The 10,807-nt window shown below is 42.5% G+C and overlaps 1 protein-coding gene across 5 annotated transcripts in view; it reads left to right on the top strand.

The window, feature by feature from the left end:
• The window catches only part of LOC112603497 (protein gustavus), a 55,275-nt gene that overhangs the window by 33,092 nt on the left and 11,376 nt on the right, over positions 1 to 10,807 (top strand). Inside the window, exons 1-2 of one of the 5 annotated variants that reach the window (XM_025352083.1) lie at positions 142 to 720; positions 10,448 to 10,525. The exons of 1 other annotated variant lie outside the window; for it this stretch is intronic. In XM_025352083.1, the coding sequence (XP_025207868.1) occupies positions 185 to 720; positions 10,448 to 10,525 (614 nt within the window). In that variant the 5' untranslated portion in view covers positions 142 to 184. Of the gene's footprint in view, positions 1 to 141; positions 721 to 6,540; positions 6,781 to 10,447; positions 10,526 to 10,807 lie in introns of those variants that run through there. 3 more of the 5 variants (XM_025352080.1, XM_025352081.1, XM_025352079.1) reach the window with 3 other exon arrangements.

Raw genomic sequence — 10,807 nt, 5'->3', positions numbered from 1 at the left:
CGCTCCGCCGTTTTAATAGTTTGTCGGTCGGGCGGGCGGGCGGGCAGGCGGGGGAACGGGGTCCGGTGGGGAAAAAATCGATAGTGTACGGCCGTGCCGCCGGGCGCGTGTGCGTGCGGGTCGACGACGGGCGCTCACCGCGATTCCGGAGGACAGCCAGTTCGTGTCGAGCGCGCGGTTTGTCATGCCAGCAGTGGTTTTACCGACTCGCCACTGTATAGCAGCAACGAACACGACGACGTCGACGAAAAAATCGCCATCCACCGCCGCCGTTACTATTGCCGCTGCTGGTAACAATATTACGACGACGACTACGCTCTACTGGTTGCCTGTAGTGGATAGCCCGGCGTGTTGTTTTTGCTGTTATTGCGGCGGTCGACTGTTCGTCGTCGGCGGTGTCTCGACCACCACCGGACGCGTAAATAGCGTTGGCAGCGGTAGCCCGTTGAGGAGTCGTTTCGACGCGTGTTCGCCGCCCCCGTCGTCGCGTAATTTCGGTAGGCTCTGTCGGTGCGACGGTGCCGTCGTCGTAGCCGCCGCCACCACCGCCGCCGCCGCCGTCGTGCTACTGGTGCCGTATGTGCTTGGGCCGCCGTGCTTTCGACCGATCGTATTGCCGCCCACGTTCGTCACCGCCGCCAATCACCTCAGGCATCACCGCCGGATACATCACCAACACCTGTATAACACGGCCGTCGCCGGCAACAACATGGAAACTAGGTAAATGCCTCTTCTAATCGAATAGAAATACGTTTTTATCTGTCGCCACGCGTAGAGTTTTGCGCTGATAATATTTTTAGAACTCGGTTAATCGTCGCCGATAACGTCGGCAGCAGCAACAACAACAAAAATAATTTAATACCCATGTCGCACGTCCTCGCCGTCGACCAATCGTAATTAATCCATAATAATTATTACTCTTATCAAATAATAATAATAATAATAATAAAAAAATAAAAATACGATTTGCGCACAACCGTTTGTCGTCGTACCGTGTGTCGCGTTGTATCATAATCGTTTTACTTATCATCGGAATATCCCGTGATAACCATTTACTTTGTGTTCTCGTTGTTGTTTTACCCTTTCGCGAAGACCCGACGCCGCCGTCCCTACTACCTACTCGTCCACCTATCCACCTACCTACCTATCTGCCTATCCTACCTTCTAATCTACCTACCTACGGGTCGACGCCGCGTATGCCCGCGTAGAACTTGATGCACGGCAACAGCGGACGCCATCGTTTATTGAACCGGTCTTGAAAAAACCGCTTCGGTTGCCCTTGAACCCATATCCCCGGCTCGCCACCGAAGTAACTGATGTTGTATTATACACACATAAATATACGCGCTCGGTCGCCGTTCTCTTTTTCTGTTTTGAGTTTTTTTTTTTTTCATTATTATTCCTTTCTGACTCTGCCGAGCACCGAGGGCTTTATTTCGGTCCGATTTGGCGGTGGGGAAAAGGCGTATGGCAGAGGGGAAGTGGAGAGGGGAGTTGGCGCAACGACGTTACACAACAGCTGCTGCTACGCACGTTGAGTGTGTGTGTGTGTGTGTTTTATTTTTCGAAGCACAAAGAATATTATACTAAAATTTTTACCAGTGAAAGTTTTTTCGCTTCCGCCCCGTCGTCGCCGCCGCATACAACAACAACGGCGGCGGTCGCCCGAAATAATTACACTGGGTCGGGGCCCGGTGGTCAGCACGAGCCGCAGGGACGTTGACCTCCTCCGCCACCGCGTATAATTATACGCGAAACGGCCATCCCCTTTTGTTGTAACGGTTCGGTTGCGCAATGCCCGTTGGTGAGTAGGAAGTACGTCGTTGAGGGGTAGTGCTGGTAAAGCGTGTGTGTGCGTGTGTGCGCGCGCGTGTACGCCGCACATAAAAGATTGTGCGGGTAGTGGTAATGGTAGTAGTAGTGGTAGTGGTGCGGGTATAGACAGCTCACAATGCGTATTAAAAAAAATAAATAAAAAAGCTCCCCTCGTAGTTTTGTATTATGTATATGACGTGATAAATGCGTTCTGGGCGCTGTGTACAATGTAAAATGCACTTAAATGCGCACTGCTGTTGTGTGTATCGGTGTTTGCGTGTGTGTGTGTGTGTGTGTGTGTGTGTGTGTGTGTGTGTGTGTGTGTGTGTGTGTGTGTGAGTGAATAGTGTTCGCCAGGGTTAGGCGAACGTATGTTGCTATAGGTAGACCGGCGAATATTATGCTACACAGTACACATCTACAATATGTGTGCATTGCGCTTGTAGGTACTTTTGGCCGTGTTTGTTTTTTCCTCTCTCGAAAAAAGCGCCAAAAATAGGCTACGCTCACGCCCACAGAACAAAGCAAAAAAATATATATTTTTTATATCGTGTTCGTGTTTTCAACAATATTATTGACCGTAACAAATTTTATTTTACGGGCTCGGCTAGGCCGGAATGTTTTATAATGTACTTATATACCTACGGTGTGTAGACGCTTAACAAGCTATCTTACTTTAACATATTGTTATGCTCAACATGATAGATTTTTTTGGTAAATAAAAAAAGGACTCGGGACTGATAAAACCCATGGATTAGAACACAATAACATGATGATAGCATAACGAGAGCCATGTGTGGTGGACGACCACGTGTAATATGCTGGTCTCGCGGCGTCACGCGATAGGTATGTTACTTTTATAAATCGGTACATCGACGTGTTATCGTTGATCATCCGACGGGATATTCTACGCGCCGTCTTCGGTTCGGTTCGACACGACGGGGCGTGTGTTCGACGGTTTTTATCAGCATAGATACGACGTGAACTGCCGTTCGGTTGACGCATTATGTTTGCTGTTTGCAGATGATGTATGTATTGTGTGGCAAGGTAATATATGTGCATGTATGACTTTCGGAACGCACTCGAAAAAATGTCGTTAACGCCGCATCCCTCGTGTGGTAAGAATATGTACATGGGGAGCAATGGGAAAAAGGGACATGACAGTGGCTGCGCGCACCCCTGCAAATCCCCGCGACGAGAGAACCCTCTCCGACGACGTCGGCGCTGCCTCGACCCTTCGCCGAGAGAAAGAAACCGTCGTCTTGCCATGTCTCGGTGGGTTCCCAAAATGCGTGTGTGCGATACGGTTTCGTTCGTTTTATGTTAGTTGTATATATGTATATATTATATTACACCGTACACGAACGACGGATATGGTCGTTGCCGCAACCAATGTATATACAGTCTCGACACGCACGTAAAAAGCCGTGGCGGTAAGTGAATTCTGTATGCGTGTGTACGAGAGAAAGAGAGAGAGCGAGAAAGAGATAGAATGAGTGTTTCGAGTTGGAGTGGTATAGAGTACCCCAGAAGGCAACGTTGCCGGTCCGTGCGCCGACCATCTGTGTGCGGTCGTTCTTTGTTTATTACGTATCTCCGGACACGACGTCTACGCCAGTAAATCGCCGTCGCTAGTGCTACGGTTGTTTTAACTCCAAACCCACTGCCTGCCGTCGTGTTCATCGAGATGTGAGACTAATAATTCGTTTTAGATATCTGTCCTTAAGCGCGCCAGCGATCACCAGGTCTCGGTGGTCGTTATTCCTTCCAAGATGTAAATCGGGTGGTAGAGGGACAAAAACATCGGGGAAAACGTTGACAATCGTATAAAAGTCATTCACACACTATTTTGTTATCTGTTCTCTTATCCCGGTTGTGTTCCCTTGTACACTTATCAAAACAGATATTACTACGTAATATAAAACATAATACAACCGTGACAACTTTTCTCGTACCATCTGTCTCCTCGTATACGGTAGAAAAATTATTTTGTTGTGTCTGTGACTCTGTGAGTGTATATAATATATTTCGTCCACCTACAACCGATGCCTGCATCGCCACCAGCAGCAGCGACTACAGCCCCCTTTCACTACGAGTTTTTTCTTCTCTCCCGTTCTCTCTGTCCATCCGTCTCTCTTTCTGTAACCTTTTGTGTGTCCGCTTTACACACACCTGGGTCGTCGTCGTCGTCGTCGACACCGCCTGGTCCTTCGGCGACGGCGGCGGCTGCTGCCGCTGCTGTGTAGGGTGAACGGGCGGGGCGAAGAGGTGTGGGACTATCAGTGTGTGAGTGCGTGTGTGAGAGCGCAGGTATCGCCAGGTGGTTTTTATTATTATAGTTTTTTTTTCCCCCCGACGAATCCGACGAGAGACACCCACCGTACACGTACATAATAATATTCAACAACAATACAAAAGTTTTGTGAATAACACCTCCTCCACCCTCGCGTTTTCGCGCCGCCGTCCGAATGTGTGGTGAGTGAGGAGTACCTGTTGTGCGAGAAAATAAAATATAATATGTACGTCTGCTGTCCCGACGACGGTGTCTCCGAGATTTATTTATTGGAATTCGTCGTATTTTACTCGTATATTATTATATATTAATGTGAGACGTCGAATGCGGCGGCGCCGTGCGAATACCTTCGAATCCGCCTTGGCCTAATTTCCCGCATTGCGTTGTGTAGTAATATTTCTGTGGCGTGTATAGATATGGCAGCAGTAGTAGTAGGTAGTGTTATTTATAATATATACTTACGTTAATGTATTTTTTGTTATTATTTTTATTTCAATCTTCTAGCGCCATGTGCCGTTAGAAATTTCTTGCGTGAATTCGGATAAAAAGTGAAATCATATTCAGTTTTCGGTCGAATTGTCACAGGACAAAGAATAATAGCGGAAAAGAATTAACATTGGTTATTTATTTTTATATTTTGTATTTCCTCTCGTGTTTTTTATCTACTTATATACTTCTTTTACCCATAGTTATCTAATCGAAATTACGTCCTTATTTTTTCCTTAAAATTGTACAACTAAAATCTGTTCCGTTTAAAAGTGATTTGCCTTTTTTCCATTATTTCTGGTCGTTATTGAAGTGATTTGTGTCGAGGATTGGGATGGATGGACGAATAAATATAGATATTTCGACAGATGGACAGGGCAAGAAAAGACAGCGAGTTATAGCGGCGTCTTATATTCTCTTCAATTGTTTATGTTTAAGTGTGACATTTATGACCAAGGTCGACTAGCTTCAGGTCTTATCCAATAGTAATGATTATTCAAAAATGAGCATATGTATTTTTGTAATGACATCGTCGTATCAATAAAGAAGTCATTATGCGGGTCAAGGTGTTGGATATTAAACGAAATTTTTTACTTACAAAAAATGCAAAATTTAATTTAAGAAAGTAAAGCACCCTTGATTTGATTTTATCATGAAATATTCAAAGTAATCATTTACTCGTGTATTATCACTGTTATCATTAAAAACTTTCATACATGTTTTTGGTTTATATTTTACATGATATGTATAAATATGCCATATCAAAAGAGAAACGTGCTAATTTGCGTCGTAGGTTTGTACAATATTTGTATATTTTTTTAACCATTGATAATGCCAATAATGAATCTCAGAAATGTTTGAGTATCTTACTCTAACTTGAATTACGCGTACAAAACCAGTAGTAATTCATATTTATTAGCAATGATGGTACACTAAACAAATTTTAATACGCTTGTTTAGTATAATATAATGACAATTTCTCGGTTAAAATTTTAAAACGATTTTTTTCGAATTTACGTGTCTGCGCCCAATTCAAAGTCGTATAAGGCTTATAATGTACGCTAACATAGGGATATATTTTTTCTTTCAAAGTATGCAAAATAGCAACGCACAGCTGTGCGGAACAAGCAGCTGGTAGTTATTCACGTCCTGGGAATATTCACGAGTTTTTCCCTTCTCCCAGTCATCGTTATTTTATAAATGCTCTTTTAGAATTCCAGGACCCCTCTCATCATTACGTTTAACGTTAACACGATGCAGCAGATCACCGTCCACTTGATCTTATGCGAAGAAAACGTATGTCCACTTTAGACGTTCAAATGTATTTATACAAATGTTTTGTATGTATTATTTATTTCGGCCTATGTATAAATGTTGTGTTTTGAAAAAAAAAAATCAAAGTATCCTAAAATAAAACTTAAATTACCGCCGTTACTGCAGACGACCGCGGTGGTTCTCTTTAATTGGCTACCCTTCTCCGTTATATATATTTTACGATCAGCTGTTCTCGTGGATATATCGGACGATTCACACCTTAAGAACATAATATATAGGGTGGTGGAGAATTGTCTTTGGCCCCCAGGTACACACGGTCCCGTTTATACAACGGGATCCCTCATGCGGGACAATTATTATGTGAGCAGTGATGGCCAAACGTACGAGGCGGACCAGCCACCGGTGCTTTGAATCCGATGCCGTTTTGGAAACCCCTCAGTGGCGGGACCGGTTGGAAAGGAGGTGCGATGACACCATTAGGACGACATTATCATATCCCTCTGACGGTTACGGACCCTGTGCGTGAAAGGGTTCCCCGTGCGGGAATACCGGTTGTTATAGACGTATAAACGGAGAGAGAGAACGACAACAATGAAAGAAGAGGATTCCTATTTGGCTTTGGTTCCCACCGTTTGTGTCAAGGGCGGTTAGTCGTCTGCCGTCGCGTCTTCTTAAACTGTCTTGCTGCTCTCAGTGTAGTTTTCGGTGCGTTCTCGGCTCGTTAACGTTTTTATATAATATTTACTTTGTTATTTCTGTATTATTTTTCCTATTCGTTTTGGTGCTCCGAATTTAGTGAACGTTAAGTTAAGTTAGTTAATTTTATACCTATACACACTTATAAAAATATTTATCATGAATCATCGCGATTACCATACTGTAAGAGCCCAAATGTCCACAATATTTCCTCCGTAAGTATAATATAACGTCTATTGATATCGAATCGTATTGTATTAACTCAATACAGCATTACGATTTAAATCTACATTTAAATATAATACAATGTGTATTTAAAATTGAGAAAAAATGAAAACCGTCAAGTACCTACTTTTAGTGTAAATATATACCTCATCAGTTATGTGTCTTAATTTCCTTGACATTTTTCTCAACGTTTGCTTAACACGTATTTAGGTAATAGGTATACACGTAATAGGTACGGTCTTAAAAAGTATATGTTTTTTTCTCTTCGTTTTCCACTTGAGCAACTAGTTTCTCCTATCGGTGTGTGTACAACTATATCATTATTATTTGAGACCTCAAACGGAAACCCTAACAACACAACGTCGTCGTAACATGGAAAATATGTATGTGTGTGTCCTAGTTAGGAAATGCGCGTAACAAACAGTGGCGCCCGGGTACAACTAAGTCAAGGGTATTATATTATATGTGTTCTTTACACTGCTGTGCACCGCGTATAAAGTGTCGGTCCAGAAGTGGCGGTCGGATAGTACAGCGGCAGTGTCTATGATATGGTAGTACGGCTGAAGTTTTTTTTCTTATATTAGTCATTATTATTATTATTTTTTACGCAATCGATTGCGACATGCCATGCCCGGGAAAGCCGCCACGCGACGGACGGGAAAACGCGACCGCGTGTAACAACACAGCCGCTGTGGTGGTGGTGGCAGCGGCAACGGCGACGAAGCAATTTACCAGCGCGAAAAGGAAGTGACCTTGGTCGCGGGCGGCCTTGTCCGACGGTGGTTATATAGTTGCAGTCTGTGTATATTAATATACCTATGGTCGATAGCTTATGAAACTATACTGTGCTCCTCCTCACCTCTCCTTCCGCCCACCCTTTGCCATCTAACGTCCATCGGCGTGTATGTGTGTATTTGTGTGTATTCCTATCCGTTCGCCTTTCATATAACGCCCACAACCCCGTTCACAAAATCGTGTCCGATCACGTTTCCTGAAACTACGAGTAAAGAAATTAAATCGTGCTCGGCGAAAAAATAAATTGCAAAACTCCTCGGGTATTTGTGATTTTCGGAATAATAACGGGGGGCCCCACTTCCACCGTAAAATGTGTTTAAGGTATACTCATCGTTTTGCGTAAGGTTTTATTTTTATTTTTTATTTTTACAATACTTGAAACGCTTTTCTATAGTGACTTATGACTTATCTCGCAATACGGTGATTATACGGCAACGAGTAAACGACAGCTGTAAATCAAGTTATATTGTGTTTATTTTGTTCGCGTCGACAATGTGACGTTACGAAATCGCGTACGTTTCCAATTCACGGCTTCAGTGTACACCTATACAAATATGTGTATTCTCGTGGAATAATACCTTGTGGAGTACAGTGTCGCCCATAAAATAGTCGACGATCACAGCGCAGTCGGTCTTTGTGTCGGCCACAACTGCCACGCCAAGCCCAGCTCTTATCATCAACGGTTACACAGAAACGCGACGTGTGTGGTGATAAACGACAAGAAGATGGAGAAAGGGATATAAAAAAAAAAGCCGTGTGTACGCTCGCGCCTATAATTTTTTTATTTTTTTCGACGACTCGAGAACGAAATTGTCAATGTATCGTGATCGCGAATAGACGATTGTTGTATGTATTAGACGTATATCATTACTGCACTTATTGGCGATAAGGACTTTAGTGTTCACCATACGCATTCGTATTATAACGCGTGTATTATAATAATATATTTAATAATAATAAATTTATGAACGCTGTGCTGCGCCGGCTTCGGTGCGCACCTCTCTACATATTATAGTCGCGCACCAAGGCCAGACTCGGTTCCGAAGGCTGCTAGTTCTCGGGGTGACGTCACACCTGGTTTCTTTGTTGTCTCGTTTTCCGCTATATACCGTGTGCGTGTATTATACGTGTCCGCCTATATATTATAATTTATAAAGATATAATATCGTTGTACGTCGTCGTCGGTTGCCGTCAGACCACGAAAAAATTGTAAGCACCGATAAATCGTACCCGAAATATTGACATATTATATATTTTATCTCTATTCTCACGCTCTACGTCGACCCGGACACCACAACCATTGTGGTGCTGGACACTAAATGGAAAAATACAATTTTATATAAATAATGATGTGCACATAAAACTTCTCGGAAAAGGAGAAAAAAGAGGTTGTGCACCGTACTAAGGATAAATACAAGGCGACACAGATTTCTACGGAAAACGTACATATACCTACTTTTTGTAGTGTATTATGTATTATATTATGGCTGTGCCCATGAAAATCGCGTTTTGATCTGTGGAGTGCGAGTACCTTATTATGGTATATTCTAGTTTCATTTCGTATTGTACGCGGTCACGTTGTACAAAATTGAGAAAATAAAATCAATCCGGATGCCCATCCAAACAAAAAAATTCGGATTATGTTCTACCACATCATAAATCATGTATATTATCTAGCCTACTCCGAGGAAACGCATTATTATATTATATACGTCACCGACCACATGTGTATGTGTTGTCGTTATTTAAGTAGGTTCACGTCGAGTGTCGACAAACCGTTTGAACTCCGAACTCGATAAAATGAACAATCGTTTTTCGTCGTTTGACCGACAATATAATATAATAATATAGTATACTAATATCATCTTTATATACTGCGAAAAGTAAAGAAGTGCGTGTTTCTACTCGATACACACCTTCGGTGCGCACTCCGTATTCTACATTATTTCGTTATAGCTGGAGTTTGCGAATATCACCGCTGGTTGGCCTTCGAACTCTCGAAATGTGTTTTCCTAATAACATTACTGGCGTAAGACAAAACAAAATAAATATAAATTTTTTATATATATATATATACTATAAATTTGGAGAACGTCGATGTGGTTTAAGATTTCGTTTTCTAAACAGATTTATACTGCCAATTAACGTGTTACGTTGCGTTAAACGAATAACCTTGGCATTGGCAGTGTATATATATATGTATAATATTTAGAAGTTATCGTACTGATTTTGTCCTTAAATATAAATGACTTTAGTTATCTCTTCCTTGATGACATAATGACGGTAAAATGTACAGTGTAGGACGCATGTCTTGTACACAAAAAAAAAAAAAGTAATATTGGATTTTGAGTTCGCGAAATAATGACCAGCGGTTTTTATTGTTGCAAATGGTGGCGGCACCAGCCTTGTGCGCTTGAGAACCAGGAAGGCCTTCGGCAATTATACGTATATACTATATATGTATACTTAAGTAATATATTTGTACAATAATAGAAATGTATTTTCGCCGATAAGTGTAATGTATCTGTGTGTTAAAAAACGAACAAAGACCATGTTAAAAAATTAAATCTCTGAACAGGGGCGTTGTTGCCGTAATGTGTGTGCATACACCTGTCCCTCTACCCTCGAATTAGGTCAGCCATCTGCCGATCCCGTTTGTTCAATTGGAGACAATTATAACGTTTTTCTTTCTTTCTTTTTTTACAACAAAAAACATGTAACTTAAGTCACATAATTATGTACATCACATACTTATGATATGTGTACATGCACACATTGCACACATACCAATGCGGTGTGTCAACAGGTGTTTTCCGTTGAGATTTCGTTGACTAATTTTTATTTTTTTTTATTCTGTTACAGGTCAGTATATTTGGGTTTAGACGAAGAATCGTATGCTAGCATTAAAGATTCTGTTAAAGAGTTGTGGAATCTAATAGGGTGAGTGTTATTGTAACGACATTAAACGCCTGCACTGGCGGCGGCTTTGTATAAATACGACGGACCGTAGTGTTCGCGAGATGGTCGCAGCTCGTGAGCAAGCCGCTCCGCCGTTGGTGGTCCGCGAAGACCCGTTCCGGTTTTGTGTGTGCCGCAGCTGCAGGAATGTAAAATTGGCGGAATCTGCAACAGCGGCGTTACGTCGCAGCCGTCGCGTTCCCCGTTTGTAGACTTGTTTTCGGATCGTTTTCCTCGGTTCTCGCTTGCCGCCTGTGCGGAGTT

Source organism: Melanaphis sacchari, unplaced genomic scaffold, assembly GCF_002803265.2.
Source record: "Melanaphis sacchari strain LSU unplaced genomic scaffold, SCAv2.0 Contig10_pilon_pilon, whole genome shotgun sequence".
NCBI lineage: Eukaryota > Metazoa > Arthropoda > Insecta > Hemiptera > Aphididae > Melanaphis > Melanaphis sacchari.
This window is presented reverse-complemented; position numbering and strand designations above follow the sequence as displayed.